The sequence below is a fragment of the Hippopotamus amphibius genome, chromosome 4 (genome assembly GCF_030028045.1).
Source record: "Hippopotamus amphibius kiboko isolate mHipAmp2 chromosome 4, mHipAmp2.hap2, whole genome shotgun sequence".
In the NCBI taxonomy this organism is placed as follows: Eukaryota; Metazoa; Chordata; class Mammalia; order Artiodactyla; family Hippopotamidae; genus Hippopotamus; species Hippopotamus amphibius.
Window position 1 is genome coordinate 22,186,293 of NC_080189.1, and position 19,976 is coordinate 22,206,268.

Consider the following 19,976-nt stretch of genomic DNA (forward strand, 5'->3'; position numbering starts at 1 on the left):
CAGATCAGTACTCTGATCAATTACTACTCAGAACAGTAACAGTACCTTAACCAGTTCTTTTTAGTTAACGTTTTCCTCAAAACATAACAAGGAACTTAGTTCTGCATCATTAGTAGTCCAGAAAAAATATAAATTAGATTTTAAATGTTCCAATAGAGATAAAGTCTATGCTTCATCAAATCCCACACTGTATTTGCCTATGAAATAAAAATTCTTTCAAAATGTAAACAAACAAAAAAAGTGGAAATAAAAATTTACTTCAGGGATTTCCCTGGTGGTCCACACTCCCAGTGCAGGGGGCCCAGGTTCAATCCTTGGTCAGGGAACTACATCCCCTATGCCACAACTAAAAGAGCCCTCGAGAGCCCGCATGCTATAACTAAGACCTCGTGCAGCCAGATAAATAAATAAATAAATTTTTTAAAAACGTACCTCACAAAGACTTCCTAGGTGGCAGAGTGGTTAAGAATCCACCTGCCAATGCAGGGTACACAGGTTTGATCCCTACTCCAAGAAGATCCCACATGCTGTGAAGCAACTAAGCCCGTATGCCACAATTATTGAGCCTGTGCTCTAGAGCCCGTGAGCCACAACTACTGAGCCCTTGTGCTGCAACTACTGAAGCCCATACACCTAGAGTCCATGCTCCAAAACAACAGAAGCCACCGCAATGAGGAGCCTGTGCACCACAATGAAGAGTAGTCCCCGCTCTCTGCAACTAGAAAGCCCATGTGCAGCAACAAAGACCCAATACAGCCAACAAATAAATAAATTTATATAAATTAAAAAAAAATTTTACCTCACAATTTCAAAGACCAAATAAACTATTTCTGGAATCTAAATAACTGATATCAATTAAGTGCCTGCCTATTTAAAATCTGACTTCTAAATGCTATCCAGTGCTGTACATAATCTTACCTGGGGAGGGTAGTTGCTCTCTGAAGACCACCTTGAAGACTGGTCATTTGGTTTATCCACTAAAATGTTCCTGAAATAAAGAAAAGAAAATTACAGCAATTAACTAAAAGAATAAGTGAACAGGAATATGCAAAAAGAGGAATAACCTACCAGATGCTAAAATTATCACAAAGTTATATAATGCCTGGAAATTGAATAAGAAGAAAAAATGAAACAGAATAAGAAAAACAGAAAATGTCTAGTAGCTCTAAGATTTTAAAATATGATAAAGGTAGCATTTTAAACAATTGGGAAAAAAGTACTATATATTATATATACACACATATATATGGTGTGTGTATATATATAATATATATAGCTCTACTTCACATCAAGTGACAAAATGAACTATAGTTGTGTTTAGGAATTTAAGGTAAACAAAGTAATAAAATATCTAATAATTAATAAAATACAATATATACACATACACACACACACACACACATATATATATAAAATCGATCTTTGGATGAAGAAGGTCTATTAAGCCTAGCACCAAAAACAGAACTGTTAGAAAAGGAACTGATATAAATAACTCTGGAAGACATTGCTTTCACTGGAAACTGTAAAGCTAAAGACAAATAGAACCATATATAAAAACTGTACTTTATTTGATAAAGTTATTTCTCAGAGGGATATGGGTTAATTCGGAAACACTTTACATGTATACTGGGGTCAAACAAATAAGTGAATGGTAGATGATGGGAGTCAAGCTTCTCACTTCAGAGTGAGAAATTATAGAAAAGCAAGGGGAGGGAGGTTGGAATGAACCCGATGGTACTGAAATAGAGTCAGAGACATCACTGCAAACTCATATTTAGCTTTATATAGATACAGATAAGTACTACAGATTCAGAAGTAATTATATGTGAATGTGCATATCTATACACACGCACACTGATACAAACAGTATTCCTAGCTCTGTTCACTAATGGAGACTGGAAGCAGTGACAGCCCAGTAGCAGTGAATACACCAATACCAGATCTTGGTTTCTACATAACCACAGTCAAATAAAAGGAAAAAGGGATTCTTGGAGAAGTAGCTGATTTCTAGGGTTAGAGCGGAGAATTCAGAAGATTAGCTTAGAGCATCTTGTAGTACTTAAAAAAACAAAAACAAAAGAAGCGGGGGGGGGGGGGGGGGATGTCAAAGGTACACAGAGGAGCCAACATGAAAGAAAGAATGGCCAAAGGTAAAATAATTAAACAGCAAAATAAATAAGGTAGTATAGGATTAGAATCCAAAGTATAAATATCTCTGAGTCCATACTGATATAAATAATGCCAGTCTAACAATCAGAAAAACATCAGACAGATTCAAATTGAGGGACATTCAACAAAATACAGGACCAGTACTCTTCAAAACTCTCAATATAATGAAAAACAAGGAAAGACTGAAAAACTGTCACAGACCAGAGGAAAGTAAAGAGACAAGACAACTAAAAGTAATGGTATCTTCAATGGGATCCTAGATTAGAAAGAAGACAGTGGGAAAACTAATGAAATCCAAATAAAAGGTGGAATTTAGGTAATAGTAATGTACCAGTGTTGGTATCTTGGTCATGACAAATGTACCATGATAACATAAGATGTTAGCAATAGGAGAATCCAGGTGAGGGGCATGTGGGAACTCCATACTATTTCTGCAACTTTTCTGTAAATCTAAAATCATTCTAAAATAAAAAGGATATTTTTTAAAAAGTTAGATCTATACCTGTCACAGAGAAGGTACTTAATAAACATCAAAAAAGATGAATAATTTTTTTAAAAAGCAGAACTATAAGGAAAAGGATTTTCTTTACATACACATCTCATAAAGGTAAAACACTAAAACGTAAAATAACCTCAAACAACACTAAAAGGTAAAAACCAACTAGAAAAATACAGAGAGCGTAAAACACAAAAGGGCACTGAAAATTTGAGTATTTAAAAAGCATGTAAACATAAATAACCCATATAAAAATAGGCAAAACCCAAACATTAAAAATCAGTTATAATGAAAAATTAGAGATTAAAACAAAGATATATATTATCCCTATAAAATTAGGCCCACACTCTCAAAACAACATGTGTTTTAATCATAATTACAGCTGTTGGCCAGAGTTGGTAAAATGGCACTCTCATACTTTGCTGGTAGAAACGCAAATTGATACTTCTCAAGAGAGAATTTAATACAATATATATCAAATATATCAAATATGCATATCCTTTTAAATAAAAATGATGATGATATCAGCCATGATGACAATGATGATGTTTTCATCTAACATTTCTGAGCTTTTATGACATCTCAAACACAGGTCTAAGAGCTTTCCATATATAAACTACCACCTTCAAAGTACAGATTAAGAAACTGAGAGAGAGAAATTAATTTGCCTAAGCATACACACCTAAAAAATAAGAATTTGAACCCAAGGCAATCTGACTCTACAGCCAACACTCTTAATCACCATACTTAATCTCAGAACTATTCCACTTCTTGGAACTTAACCTAAAAAATAATCCAGGGGATTTAAATCATCCATATTCATCACAGTACAATTTATAACAGCAAACTATAAACAACCTAATTGTCTAACAATAGAGGGTGTGTTAAAAAAAATTATGACATATCAATGTTACAGAATACCATGTAATCATAATGTATTCTACAGCCTGCCTCTAATGTTGTTGGAAAATGTTCACTACATAGTAAGTGAAGGGAAAAGGTAGCTGACAATATACGAGTGTGAGTCAAAAATTATCCACACTCTGGTTATATTAAAACTTCTGTTGGCCACACTGTCTTATCAGCGCTTTCCATTCAAGGCTACTGTCTCCTCAGTCACTGCTGTGAAGGTGTGAATGTGTTACATCAGTTCATTTGTAACTGCGGTGTGAGCAAAAATGGATGCCCCAGTTGTGATTTGCACGAAAGAAGAGCAGCGTGCAGTGATTCGTTTTTTGTGGTCTGAAGGTGTGCACATCTGCACACTTCTTCCCACTGTGTCAACACTCTGCAAAAACTTTGTTTCAAGGTGTTAAAGCATCCTCCCTATAGTCCTGATCTTGCTCCATCAGACTTCCACCTGTTTGGTCCCCTGAAAACAGCCCTACAAGGATGAAGATTCACTTCTAATGAAGAAGTGAAGACAGTGCTGCATTCGTGGCTCACAGCTCAGCCTAAAACATTTTTCAATGAGGGAATACAAAAGCTTGTTGACAGGTGGACAAAGTGTATTGAAAAGCAAGGAGATTATGTCAAAAAAGGATGTATTTGTCATTTCTAAAAGTTAATTAAGATAAATTCTATAGCCAGAGTGCAGATAATTTTTGACTCACTCTCATATATACAATGAATCAAGTTTTGCAAGTAATCATAATATTCATGCATGAAGAGAAAAGACAAAGAAGATACACTAAATTGTTATTGTAGCTCTCAACAGTGAGATTACAGTGACTTTTTTCCTTCTTTGTGCTTTTTTGTACTTTTCAAATATTCTAAAATTAACACATCGACACATAATCAGAAAAAAAGGTGTTACTAAGAATGAATTACAAAGCAAAGCAAAGAACTCTATGAAAAGATTGCGTGTATGTCAATTTTATCTCAATAAGACACTTTTTAAAAGGAAAAAAAGGTAAAGAAAATTAAAAAAAAGAAAAGACTACAGTACAGTTAAAAGCTAAAAGTAAAAAACTAGGAAAAAATAACATGAATGTTATAAAGCATGAAAGAAAACCTAATATATTACAGCTATGACAAACTGGGACCACAAAAATCACAAAGTATAATAAACTGGAGGAGAGGAGATCAAATGACATTTAAGTGAGTTAATTTCATCATTTTTCATAGTCCCTAGGAATAATGTTTCTGAAACTGATAAAAAAGAAAAAAAAGAGACTCAAGCATACTGAAGTTAGAATAAAAACATACTGTATGTTTTATAAATTATTTGAGACAGAATATCAACAACAACAACAAAACAGCAAAAAGGGGGCTTCCCTGGTGGCACAGTGGTTAAGAATCCACCTGCCAACGCAGGGGACACAGGTTCAATCCCTGGGCTGGGAAGATTCCACATGCCACTGAACAACTAAGCCCGTGCGCCACAACTACTAAGCCTGTGCTCTAGAGCCTGCGAGCCACAACTACTGAGCCCACAAGCCACAATCACTGAAGCCTGCAAGCCTAGAGTCTCTGCTCTACAACAAGAGAAGCCACCACAATGAGAAACCTGTGCACCACAATGAAGAGTAGCCCCCACTAAGCACAACTAGAAAAAGCCCACATGCAGCAACGAAGACCCAACGCAGCCCAAAAAAATAAATAAGTAAATAAGAAAATAAATCTTTAAAAGAAATAGCAAAAAAGGAAATAAAAGATTAAATGAAAGCAGGATACATTAAAAATAGAAAATTTAAAATAAAAATGACTATATTAATACCAAACATCTAATACAGTCATATATATAAATGGCCTAAAATAACAGAGTAAGATAATTTGGACTGGGTGAATAGCAGTAACATTACTATTACACAAAGGCACACACACAATAACAGTGACTAATGACAGATAAAAGATATATAAGGCAGATACAATCTTTGTAAAACTAGGAGGAATTTAAAGAAAAAGTATTAACTGGGATTAAAGGGGGAAAGGTAGAAATAAAAAAATAAAATTTTAAAAAGTATGAACTGGATGAAAACAATAACTATAAAATAATGGAGTTCAAGCCAGGATTGTGAGGCTTAATGAATTAAATGAAAACAAAAAGCAAAAAACACAGTAAATATCAGAAGAAACTGATAAAAAACAGTAGCAGGAGGTTAAAGTCTTTCAGTATCTAGAAAAATTAATAAATAAACATCTATATAATGTAAAAGTAGTGATAGGGATTAACAGTACTTTGAAGAAAAATAAAGCAAAGTAGAAGAGAAACAGACCTGAATGATGTGAAAGAGCTAGCCATGTCATAATCTGAAAAATGAGCAGACGGATCACTAAATGCAAAGTCAAGGGGGCAAACAATTACAATATGTTATGGTCTTGTGAATTTTGAAATGGCTATTAAATAGCCCACTAGAGATTCAGCAGTTGGATTATCTAAGGCTGAAATTCAAGGAAAATGCCAGAGCTGAAAAAAAGCTAAAGAGACATCAGTATATCAAATGCTAAAATATTTAAAGCCATGACACTGAGTAAAATGACTCAGGGGATACAGTGGTTAAGAATCCACCTGCCAATGCAGGGGACACGGGTTCGAGCCCTGGTCCAGCAAGATCCTACATGCCGAGGTGCAACTAAGCCCGGGCACCACAACTACTGAGCCTGTGCTCTCTAGCCTGCAAGCCACAACTATTGAGCCCTCGTGCCACAACTACTGAAGCCCACGCGCCTAGAGCCCATGCTCTGCAACAAGAGAAGCCACCACAATAAGAAGCCTTCGCACCACAACGAAGAGTTGCCCCCACTCCTCACAACTAGAGAAAGCCTGCACACAGCAACAAGGACCCAACACAGCCAATAAATAAATAAAGAAGGAGAGGAGAGGGGAGGGGAGGGGAAGAGAGGAGAGGGGAGGGGAGGAGAGGAGAGGAAAATAACTCAGGATAGAAAAGAACTAGAAGAGAAGCTGAAGGACTGATTAAGTTCTGGGGGTCCATTATTTAGGAGGTCCAGAAGAGAAAGATCAAGCAAAGGAGACTGAGAAGGGCCAAAGATGAAGAAAATGAAAACCTAGAAACTGTAGATGCCAACAAGAAAGTATTTTGAGAACAAAGAAGTGAAAAACTATGTAAAATGCTGCTAAGAAGACAGGGACTGGGTGGTATTCATCCTCATATGCCTAACTTCAAATTTAAATGCTGCCACACAGAAAGTGCTTAATAAATATTTGACATATTGAACAAATAAATAAACAAACAGCACTAAAAGGAAAAAAATTAAAGTGGTTCCATTAAAGCACAGAGCATACTGATCCTTATTTATTATCTGTAATTTAAAGCTTATACTAAAAGAGAAGTATGTATACTTTAATATAATATTGTAAATCAACTATAAAATTTAAAAAAAGATAAAAGAAATATAATACAGATCAGAAATGAGGTGAGGCCTAAGGGGGCTTGGAAAGACGGAAGCTTTAAAATATTCCTGATGATCTCCAGTCCCAACACTAAGTCATCTACTAAGTACCTCTCTTAAGCCCAGAAGGTGGCAGAGGCCAGAACCAGAAATTTAAGAATTATCACAAAAGCTCAGCCATAGGAGGACCATGAGACCCATGGATGCCTCCTTCCCTAAGACAAAGGCACCAACTAAACGAGCATTCCTGGGACAACAGGCTAGTCTCCCTGGCCCACAAAGAACTTCAGAAGAGCTTTATCCCTGAAGATGAGAATGTACTTGCCCTCTCAGCTGAGGACATCTAGTTGCTGAGAGGTGTCTCTTCTGGTGACCCACAGAAAGCTAACAATATAGGAAATGGTATACCAAAAGCCATAAGACAAAGATTGCCAGACTGCCCACTAATCTGAAGCAATGGAAGCTTCACCCAAAGAGCACACAACACAAAAAAGTTTGTATAGAAAATTGTACAAAAAGAGCCAAGAAAATTTATAAAAAAGAATAGTGAGAAGAGATCATTTTATCAGCTTTTAAAATACTTCATATCCTCTATAATTAAAGACAGTAGGGATTGGTATAGGAACAGACCAATAGCTAAGAAACAAAAACCCAGAAATTGAGCCCTGTGTGGATGAGAATTTGATATCTGATGAAGGTGATATTTTATTTCAATGAGAAATGATAGTTCATATTTAAATGATGCTTATACAATTGAATATCCACTGGAAGAAAATAAGTTAACCCCTACCTAATAACACATACAAAATTAATTCCAATGAAAGAATTAAACACACATACATACATAAACATCTTAGAAAAAAATCTGAAGGCCAATATGTACAACCAAAATCATTAGTGAGATCTTTCTGCCAAGGAACACAGAAACTTTAACACAAAAAACTTATTTGATTGTAAAAAACTTTTAGATAAAAAATGAAAAAAGAAAAAAAAACTTTAAAATTTTGTATGTAAAAAACACCATAAAGACAAGAAACAAGCAATAGTTTCAGAAAAAAGTGTTTGCAGCTCACATGATTAATAAAGTATTCATATCTAAAATATGCAAAACATTGTTTCACATTGAGAATAAGATGAATAACAAAATGAAAAATGAGGAGAATGCACGTCACTGAAGAGTCATTAAAATGGCTAGTAAACAACAACAAATTTTTTTTTCTAAATCCCTGTGTCAGAGAAAACAAATTAACATATAAGGTATCTTTTTTTCACCCATCAAATTGATGAAATTAAATCCCTACTTAATAGGAAATCAGGGAGAAACTGTAGACATGTCCATTACTCCAACCTTGATGAAAAGTCAATTTGCAACATCTATCAAAATTCTAAATGTACATATTCTTTCACCTAGCACTCTCAGAATCCATCCCATAAAAATAAAATCATCAGTACATAAATATCTATATATAGAGACTCATAAATGAGTCTGTCTAATGCAGTATGTTTTGTAGTAGCAAGGAAATGATTAAATAAATCATAAAACACATATATCATGGCATACTACACAGCCATTATAAAGAATACTTCAGATCTATGCCAGCTAACTTGGAGGGATTTTTGCAATATAAGATACAAAGAAGCATGTATGATTTTATTGTTAACTATTATTTATATATTATATATAATATAATAATTATATTATGTATATATTTGTATACAATTACATTAACAAGTATGTGTGATATGATCTAATTTACATTAAATTCTATAAAGCAAGCACAGATATAAGCTAAAAATGAAGCATAAATACCATAAGGGGTTTTACTTATCTTCTTATATTTGTCATATTCAGATTTTTACAATAAATATTATTCATATAAACATTAAATTACTGTAAAAATATTATGGTTGAGATGACAGCTTTCCATATTTATGGCAAACTGACTATATTATCATCAGATGATCAAATCAGGCTAAACTCTTCTTTCTTTTTAAAAGACAGGAGACAGAGAAGCAATTAATAAAGGCTTACTGCCTCTTAAAATTTTTAAGTGACAGATCATCTCTCAAAGCTTAAAGTCAACTGTAGATGTTTTTAATTCTCTCTCCCATATGTTCCTTCCTGAAATCCATTTCCACTCTCCTGGAAAGCAAATGAGAAAGTAGTTGAGGGCAGTGACTATTAACATTAGCCCTTCATCAACAGTACAAAAGCCACTATGGCAGCATTTTACAAAACATGTTCTTCTTTATTATCCTTCTTCATACTTCCCAAAGACCTATAAAAGCCACCATCATTACTGGTATAGCTTTTCTTTCTTCTAACTCTCAAGAGAGACATTCACCTCTTTTATCACATATTGTTATGTGATACTGGTTCACTATCCCTGATCTCTAAAAGGGGAAATATCCCATCCACAGTCTCTGCTGAAGGAGCAATCATAGACAGTGATATTTTGTACTTGTGACTCTCCCTTACAACTATCTTAATGACAGCTAATCTAGGCTAGCTAATGCCCTATGATGGGAGATGGAATGGGCCAGTATGAAAATAAAATTATAAGACAGAAAAATGTGTAAGTGAACAGAACCAATGAAACAGAGAAAAGATATACAGAATAAGTATAAGAGACACAAGAGAAAGAATAACCCAGTCAGTAGTAAGATAAGACTGTAGCAGACATAAAATAGAAGAGACTTCAAGGAATAACAGAGAACAGAAGTTAACGGCTTTTTAGTTCTAGCTGCCAGGCTCTGTTTCTGGCATCCAGAAGAACAGGATCAAAACACCCTTCTAGGTATTCCATGACTAATTTTAACATTTTAACTACTATCTGGGAAAATAAATAAATAAGCAAAACAAAAGTTAGAGAAGACACAATTCTGTATAGAAACTAATAGAAACTATATGATCCAAATAATAAAGAAGATTAATCTATTAAGATTAAGCTCAATATATGCCATTGTAAAATATATTTAAAATGCAAAATGCAAATAATAACTAACAGAGAGCTGGTCAAGAAGAATTGATAAAAGTGATGGGCTGAGGACTAAAATAGTTTTCTTTTCTCATCAGGGTTAATCTAATTTTAAAAGGTACATTTTTATTCCTACCAATGCAGTATGAAAATTGAAGGTAATAAAAATGAGCCACATTAAGTCTCTTAGACATAGACTACAAAGGCAAAGCTGTAATTAATTTTTTTCTATTAGGACTATAAAAATTTATAGTGAAACACATGGACAATTGAAATATGGAATATGATGTTAACTTTTTCCAAGTTATACGTCTCTATTTTGCAAATTTTTTAATGTAATATATCTACATAAACTACCAACTAAATGTCAGAAACAAGCTATTAGAATTTATCATGAGAAGAGAATTTACTGGACATTTTGGGTTCAAGCCAGCAAATTAAAAATCTTCTTTTGATTAAACATGCTCAAATCCTAAGCCTGCTTGGCAATATTTTTTAAATTGCTGCTCTTAAGAATACTTAAAATAAACATAAAAAAGCAGCACTTGGGCAAAAAAATGGAGCACTTAACATTTTTTTCTGCTAATGGATGCTCAGGATACTTAACAGTAAATCCAGTCGATTCTAAATCGAGAGTTTTGGATACTCAAAAGCTACCTCCAATTTTGACGTGAAGAAGTCAGTCAAGCAGAGTATCTAAAAGAGTGAGGAAGGATTCAATCTGTGAATATTTTCCTTTTGGTAGTTTTAAAACACCCTACTAAAACCTGTGCCCTTTTGCTGAATAATGTGATAAAATGCATCTAGAAGAAATCAACTTTGACTAGAAATTTTAAGACCCTGGAGCTTGGCCACTAATTGGTTGGAGAATCTTAAATACATCACATAATCTCTCAGGACTTTAATTCCTTTACTTGTAGTATAAAAGGAAAGGTTGAATTCCGTGATCTCAAGTTTCTAACAGCTCTAATCAGGGCAGTGCATTGCACAACTCTAGGAAGCATCATTCATGAGACCATGTTAACATTCTACAATTCTATGAAAAGATTTCACATCCTTCACTCAAGGTATCATGTATAATCCTCCTCCTACACAGCAGTCAATAACAACATACAATCCATTAATTATAATACAGCTTCCATTATGTGTAAACACTCTGCTGGAGTAACACCACAAAAGTACAAGAATGGGTACCTGTGGCCAAGGGGATTATGATCTATTTTTTTTAATAAATAATAAATGTACACAGCATAAAATTTGTGACACAAAAACATATACAATAAAAAGCCAATTCAAAATGCAAAACAGAAATCAACTCAAAATCATTTTGATTAGCCACAGCTATACAGTGTTAAAGAGTATACTATAAAAACTATAGCTAAAAAAAAAAAGTATAGCTTTTCCAAAAATCACTTGTACACTCACTTTCAAATACTTTCCAATTTTCACACCAAATACTTCCCAATTTTCACACAGAAGCATCGTGAAGAGGGACCCCTACCATAAGCTGGAGTTACTCAACAAAGATTTACTGATCCCTATATGCCAGACATTGTTTCAGGCTCTGGGAATACATTGATATATAAGATAGAAAAGATCCCCACTTGTGATGCTAATGTTCAAACGAGAAATAGCAGAAAGTAAGCAGGTACAACTGTAAACAAAGTAAACACAGACTGTGATAAATCCTATGAAACAGACAGCTGCACTAGGACAGGGGAGTTCTCTTCCTTCAGGTGGTCCCCAAAATGCTAATTATGCTAATTAGAAGGATCACTCATGGAAAAATGAAGGAAAAGTCAATTCTTCACAAAAAAACCAACAAGCTCAAAAATCACAGCAACAGGAAATAATCTGACCATGGAAATCTGAGAACTGGATAAAGTCAGATAATGTCCTCACAGGCTCCAAGATAAGATAAATGCAAAGAAGGCAGGAAATTTCAAAGGGGGCCTGAGAACATTCATAAAATGCTGAGTCTAGACCCTAAGAGGATTTCAGAACTATCCTGCAAATATTTTCTTACTTTTTAGAATGAAAGAAACCCACTGTGAAGAGAAACTGCAAGGAGCAGAATATAAATTAAGCAAAGCATAAAGAATGACAACCCCCAGGAAAGGTAAGATACATATTCTAGGTGGGCAAAGGTCCAGCCGATACAGGCCTCAAGACATATTACACAGCAAAATACATTTAAAAGTGCCTCTCCAGAAAGCAAAATACTTGCAAAGCATAGATACAAAGGCAAATAGCTTTATTACATCTCAAAAGTCCAAATTTAAAAAATATTTCACAAGAGAGAGACCTTGAGCCCTGAAGCTCAAAAACTACACTTGCCCATCCCTTCTGCCTACAGAAGTTCTTCCTTCTAAAACTGCTGCAAGGGAATTCCCTGGCAGTCCAGTGTTTAGGACTCCTTGCTTTCACTATCAAGGGCGCAGGTTTAATTCCTGGTCGAGTAACTAAACCCCACAAGCTGCACTCTGTGGCCAAAAAAATAATAAAATAAAACTACTGGAAACCCAAACTTGTTTAAACACTAGAAACTTAAAAACTTAGCTCACACTAAGAAATTATAGGAAAAATAACATATGTGAAATAAATAACATTCTAACACATAATAAAAATACATGAGAAAAATGTGGTCACAAAAAAAAGAACATCATTAACTATTATTTCAACATGAATTAAAAGGAATAAAGAAAATAGTTGAAACTTTATTAAGCAGTAGTAAATCAAAATTACAACAGTTCAGAAATACTATGACTAGACAAAAGGAAGAGCTATTAAGACTCACAAATGAGGGAAAATAGGTTTTTCAGAAAACAGACTAAATTAGAAAGAACTAATTAGACTAGACTGTTAACTAGACTTCTTGTGATAATCATTACACAATATATACAAATATCAAACATTATGTTGCACACCTGACACTAATATAATGTTGTATGTCAAATGTACCTCAACTAAAACATACACACACACACACACACACACACAAAGAATATACTCCCTCCTTCCCCAACCCTGCCCAAAAAAGCCCAGCAAAGAAAAAACAGATTAGAAAGTGAGTAAAAATAATGAAACAGATACAAAAGAAAGCAACAGTAAGTAGGTAATCCAATAAGTATGTAATTGGAGTCAGACAGGTATTTCAAAGTTACAGTGCTGTAAGCAAATCTTCCTAAAATAAGACTTGAATCTACATACTGAAAGGATATATGGTATATTAGGGAAATTCAACTGAGAATATTCCTAGTATAAGCTGTTAGATTTTAAAGACTTTAAGCATCCAGGTAGAAAGACCAAGCCTCTTATAAGAAAAAGAAAATCACAGTGTCAAGAAACTTCAGCTATGTTTTGTACATAAAACAATGAAACAAAAAGTTGTAAGATACTCAAACACAAAAAAAATGTGAGCCTGGGACTTTATATATAGTCAAACTGTCCTTCAACTTTACAGGCATAGATAGTTCACAACATGTAAAAGTTACCTGAGCCCTTCCTGAGATCTACTAAAGAACAAACTATACACATTCAAAAATGACTTGAAAAGGTTCAAAGTAAAAATCTGGTCACATGAACTAAAGACACTGAACTACAGAACTAAAACTAACCATGAAGATAAAGATGACATAACAGTATGTAAATATGTTCTACAATAATGTAGAAAGGATAGATCTATCAAAAATGGGAGAAGAATGTAGAGAGTAAGTAGAAGTCAGAATAGACTCATTAACTGCTTCACAAATACTCGTAGAAGGAAAGATTATCATTTACAATTAGATGCTGGGATAGAGGGAAGAAGAGGAGGTTTCCAGCTAAATTCCTCAGGGAGCCTAAAGAGTGTCACGTTAAAAGACACTGGATTGAAGGAAACCAAAAAACAAAAACGCAAGCCATCCTAAATGCCAAAAGAAATTTGTTTTAATAAGAAAAAAATCAAAGAAAAAAGACAACATAGTGAAAGATTCTGCATATGCGCACGTTTGTGTAAAATATGCCACAAAACAGAGTAGAATTGACATCAAACATATCCATAAACATAAAAGAGCTTAACAAAACTTTTTTCTTAATTTTTAAGATCAGTTAAGGCAAAAATCCAATTCCATGACATATACAAGAGACATAAATAAAACAAAGTGATTCCAGAAGTTATATTTTTTAAAATATTAACAAAGACACACCAAGCAAATTCAAGTAATAATAAACAAGGTTCAATTTAATTTCAGACAAGATGAAATTCAGAGCCTTAAGCAAAAATAGAAGAGTACTTTATAATAAAATACTATAGTTTGGGCTTCCTAGGTGGCGCAGTGGTTAAGAATCCGCCTGCCAATGCAGGGGACACGGGCTTGATCCCTGCTCCAGGAAGATCCCACGTGCCGCGGAGCAACTAAGCCCATGCACCAAAGAAACAAACAAAAAAACTGTAGTTTATAATACACATTAATGCTAGATATAACTAACAATTTTTTTTAAAACACCAAAATCAAAAAACACCCCTCCAAGTGAAAAAAAATTTTTTTCTATTAAAAATTACTGGGTCAATGGGACTTCCCTGGTGGTCCAGTGGTTAAGACCCTGCGCTTCCACTGCAGGGGACACAGGTTCGATCCTGGGTCCTGCATGCTGCAAAGAGCAGCCAAAAAATTTTAGAAAGTGAAAAAAAAAAATTTTTTTTTAAATTATTCGGTCAAAGGAGAAATACAAAGCAAACTGCAAAATTTCTACAAAATAATGCTAGTAGCAATGTGACAGACAGTACAGCAGCAGTTTCCAACAGAACTTTCTGTGATGATGGAAACATTCTGTATCTGCACTGTTCAATACAATAGCCACTAGACACGCGGCTACTGAGTACTTAAAATGTGGCTAGCATGACTAAGGAACTGAATTTTTAAATTTAATTTAAAATCCATTTTAAGTTGCTACATGTATCTAGTAATTATCATACTGACTAGTGCAGCTCTCTACAGTACTCCAAAAATTCATAAAATTTATTAACTATGTCAATATAAACTAAAAATTAAATATTTGAAAAAATTAAAGTAAAAAAAAAAAAAAACAGGCAGCAAAATCCAAATTTAAAAGAGGGGGGAAAAAAAACCTGCCAGACAGAGACTGTTTTAAGAATCATACAGCTATTTTGCAAAAGTCTACAGAGATAAATTTGAAAACTTGGATAACGTATAACTCTCTATGGAAAAAAATGTACCAACTGACCCCAGTAGACATAGAAAGTTGAAATTAAAGAAATTTCCCTAGAAGATAAAAAAGTTATCAGAACCCAACCATCAAAAAAACACTAGGTAGGTACAAATGGTCCCAGCAAGGAATCTTATCAAAACATTTAATAATGAAGGTTTTAGCCAATACGATTTAAAAAAGGAAAGTAAAGGGACATCCAGATTCAGTTCCAAAATGTTAAATAAGAGCTTAGAAGTTGTCTCCCATTCTCATCTAGACAACAAGATAAAAGCTGAACAAAGTGAAAATCAACAACTTTCCTTGGATCCCTCAAAAAGCTGAGGTTACTGGGAAACAACCACCCTGTAATCTGGAGAGATGGGCAAAAGGCTGAGAATCACAGGCTGAGGTCACTTCCTGAAGCAGAAGCCACGGGAGCCAATAATTGGTAGAAACAATTACAAAGTCATTTTGACAAATTTCTGGAGAATGTAAGCGGACTAGCTTGACAGATACTCCTGGAGGCACAGTTTTAGGGATCCCCCATACTTTTGTGGGTTTTGCTTCTAGTAAAAGAAGATGAGAGGAAAAAACTCTGCCTGAACAGAGTAGGGGAAAAGCAACCATTTTTAAATATCCACAGAGTGGTGTTCATAATGAAAGCCAGCCTTCTAAAGGCAACTACTTTACCAGAGCCTTATCCTACCAGAGAAGGGTAATTCGACAGCTCCAGCCCCCTCTAGCCTTCCTTTCTCACATTAGGAGAGAAAAAGAAAGGCTAAAAAACACTCTGCTAAGTAAGAGTACAGGGACTCAGAACCAGTAAAAACTGGGATTTAATCATAAGATTAAAGAATGCTTCTCCTCCTACACATCTAGCCACCACAACAGAGGTAATGTATAATTACAGTAGAGTACAACTGAGAGCTTCAAGACACAAACTATTTAAGAAGATCTTAGGGAACACCCCCCCCCCCCCCCCCAAAAAAAAGGAGAGAGAAAAAAAACATGGACACGATGAAAATGAAGCCTCTGGTACCTAGGGCTATATCAAACACTAAACAGCCCAACTTCTAACCTGATGAACATAAAACTTCAAACTAAAAAGTCTGATTAATTACCTCAGTTCCTATTATCTAATACATCCTAGCTGGCTCCCAACAAAAAACTTTAGCATGCTTAAAGACAAGAAAAAACACAGTCTGAAGAGACAAAGCAAGCATCAAAAGCAGACTCAAATATGACCCAGATTTTGGAATTATCAGATAGGGAACTTAAAATAACTATGATTAACATCTTAAGGACACTAATGCAAGCTAGATGGGTAATGTACCAGGGAAACAATCAGGCAGCTTGAAATTATGACAGCAGACAGTTCCCAAACTGAAAGAGGAAAAAAAATTTTTAAGGCAAAGACTATCAAAGAAATGTGAGAATATTACATAACTGCAGTAACAGAAGGATAAGAAAGAGTAAAGAGCGGAAGAAATATTTGAAGTAATAATGACAAACACCAGACCACAAATCCAGGAAGCTTGGACAAAATCAAGCAGAATATACAGCAAAAAATCTACACAGAGGCATTATCATATTCAAACTGCAGAAAACCAAATAAAAAGAAAATATGAGCAAAGCCAGTGGGAAAAACTCCTTACCTACACAAGAACAAGGATAAGAATGATGTCAGGCTTCTCACCAGAAGCCATAGAGTCAAGAAAGGGTAGAATGAAATACTTAGAAGTGTTGAAAGAAGAAAAACTACCAACCTAAATTCTGTATCCAATGAAACTATCTTTTAAATGTGAAGGAAAAATAAATACCTCCTACAACAAAAACTGAGAAAATCTGCCACCAGTAGATCCACCTTGCATTAATGTTAAAATAATTCTTTGAAGGAGAATGACATAGGTCAGAAACTTGGATCAACACAAAGAGGGATAGAAAAGGACTATATGAAGCTAACATAAAAACTTGTATTTTCTTATTCCTAACTGAGCTAATAGATATCTGTTCGAAGAAATAAAAGCAGTAATGTATTGGGTAATTACAGCATATGGAAAAGTGAAATGAATGAGAGCAATGTTATAACGGAGGGAGGAATTAGAAATACATTGGTATAAGGTACTTGAATTACCCATGAAGCAGTATACTGTCATTTAAAGCTGGATTAGGTTAGTTGTAAATATAGTATCGCAAACTCTGAGACAACCACTAAAAACACGTTTAAAAGAAGTAAACTGACATGCTAAAAGAGAAAATAAAAGCATATTGAACATTCATTTCAAATCAGAGAAGGCAAAGAAAAAGGAGAAAATAAAACTAAAGAACAAGTGCAAAGAATAGAAAACACAAACATGCTAGATGTCAATAACCAATTTAAACGTGAATGAATGATCTTAATAAATCAACTGGAAGACAGAGACTGTCAGAGTGGATTAAAAAAACAAGACCTGAATATGCTGTCTGCAAGAAACCCACCATAAATATAAAGATACAGATAGGTGAAAAGTAAAGAAACAGAGAAAGATATACCATGCTTTCAAAAGAAAGCTGAAGAAGCTGTATTAATATCAGGTAAAAGATTTAAGAACAATGAGAATCATCAGGGATAAGGAAGGGCCTTACATAATGAAAAAAGTGTCAATTCTCCATGAAGACATAACAATCTTTAATATGTCTGTACCCTCAAAAAAGAGTGTCAAAATACTTGAGAGAAAAACTGACAGAACTGCAGGAAGAAAAAGACAAATCCACTATTATAATTGAAGACATCAACATCTCTCTATCAGTAATTGACAGATCCAGGAGGCAGAAACTCAGCAAGAATACAATTCAATTGAACAGCACCATCAATCAACTTGATCTAATTAACATTTATAGAATATTTTACCAACACAGCAGAACACACATTCTCCTCAAGATCACACTGGAACATTCAACAAAGTAGACCATAAAATACATTTTAATAAATGCCACAATGGAATTAAACTTAAAACTTAATCAGTAAAATTAAACTTAATCAGTAGCAGAAAGATAGGTGGACAATCCCAAAATATTTGGAGTAAACAACACTCTTCTAAATAACACATGGGTCAAGTCACAATATGAATTTTAAATTACAGTGAACTTAATGAAAATGAAAACAAAACATCAAAATTTGTGTGATGCAGCCAAAGCAAAGCACTGAATATATAGCACTCTATGCACATATTAGAATACAGATCTAAAATCAATCACCTAAGCTTCCACTTTAGGAAACTAAAGAAAGAAGAACAATTTAAGTATAAAGCAAACAGAAAAGATAAATAATAAAAAGAAGCAAAAATCCATGAAACTGAAAACAGGGAATGAAAAGAGAAAAATCAATGAAACCAAAAGCTGGCTATTTGAAAAAACAGTAAAACTGACAAACTGCTAGCTATGCAATCAAGAAAAAAAAAAAAGAGACAGAGAGACACAAATTACTAATATCAGATATGAAAGAGGGGTCATCACTACTGATCACTTGGATACTAAAAGGTTAATAAAATAAATATTATACACCATTCTATTTCTACAGCATTGTAAGAGATGAAATGGACCAATTCCTTGAAAGACACTACCAATACTCAAGGAGAAATAGATCTCCTGAATAGACTGATAGTTATTAAAGAAATTAAATCAATAATTAATAATCCTCCAAAAAAGAAAGCAGCAGGTCCAGATGGTTTCACTGGTGAATTCTACCAAATATTTTAAGAAAACAATGATACCACTTCTCTGTGATTTCTTCCAGAAACTAAAAGCAAAGTGAAAACTTCCTAACTTTTTGTAAGGGCCAGCATTACTTAAATACCAAAACCAGATTACAAGAAATACCAAAATATTACAAGAAAGAAAAACTCCAGCCCACCTTATGAATATCAATGCAAAAATTCTCAACAAAATATCAACAAATCAAATCTAACATGTAAAACTAATTACACACCATGATCAAATGGTATTTACTCCACATATGCAAGGGTAGTTCAACATTCAAAAATCAATTAATAAAATCCATAACCTCAGCAAGCAAAAGAAAAGTCATATATCAATAGATGCAGAAAAAGCATTTCACAAAATCCAACACCCATTCATAATTAAAAATCTAATAAGCAAACCAGAAGTGGAAAGGACCTTCCTCAAATTGATAAAGAATATCTAAAAACACCTATGGCTAACATAATGGTGAAAAGTTATATGCTTTCTCCTTAACATCAGGAACAGAGCACTCCGATCCAACATCATACTGGAAGTTCTAGCTTATGCAATTAAACTAAAAAAGGAAATAAAAGGTATACAGATTGAAAAGAAAGAAAACTGACATTGTTCACAGATGACATGACTGTCTATATGGAAAATCCCAAAGAGTCAAAAAAAAAACTCCTGGAACTAATATGCAATTACAGCAAGGTTGCCAGACAGAAGGTTAATATACAAAAATCAACTGCTTTCCTATATCCTAGCAATAAACAATTGGAATTTAAAAGTAAAAACACAATACCATTTATATTAGTACTTAAAAAAATAAAATACTTAAGAATAAGTCTAACGATATGTATAAGTTCTATATAAGGGAAGCTATAACCTCTAATCAAAGAAATCAAAGAAAATCTAAATAAATGAGAGATATTCCATGTTCATGGATATAGGGCTCAATATTGTTACGACACTAGTTTTTCCCAACTTAATCTATACATTCAACCCAATCCCAAACGAATCCCAGCAAGCTATTTTGCAGATATCAACAAATTGATAATGAAGTTTAT

At 34.0% G+C, this 19,976-nt stretch overlaps 1 protein-coding gene across 8 annotated transcripts in view; it reads right to left on the bottom strand.

Annotated features, from left to right (window-relative positions):
* Window positions 1-19,976, bottom strand: part of MKLN1 (muskelin 1) — a 354,784-nt gene that overhangs the window by 139,529 nt on the left and 195,279 nt on the right. For all 8 annotated transcript variants that reach the window (XM_057731366.1, XM_057731371.1, XM_057731369.1 and 5 more), the window contains one exon: window positions 919-988. In XM_057731366.1, coding sequence (XP_057587349.1) covers window positions 919-988 — 70 coding nt within the window. The remainder of the gene's footprint in view (window positions 1-918; window positions 989-19,976) is intronic.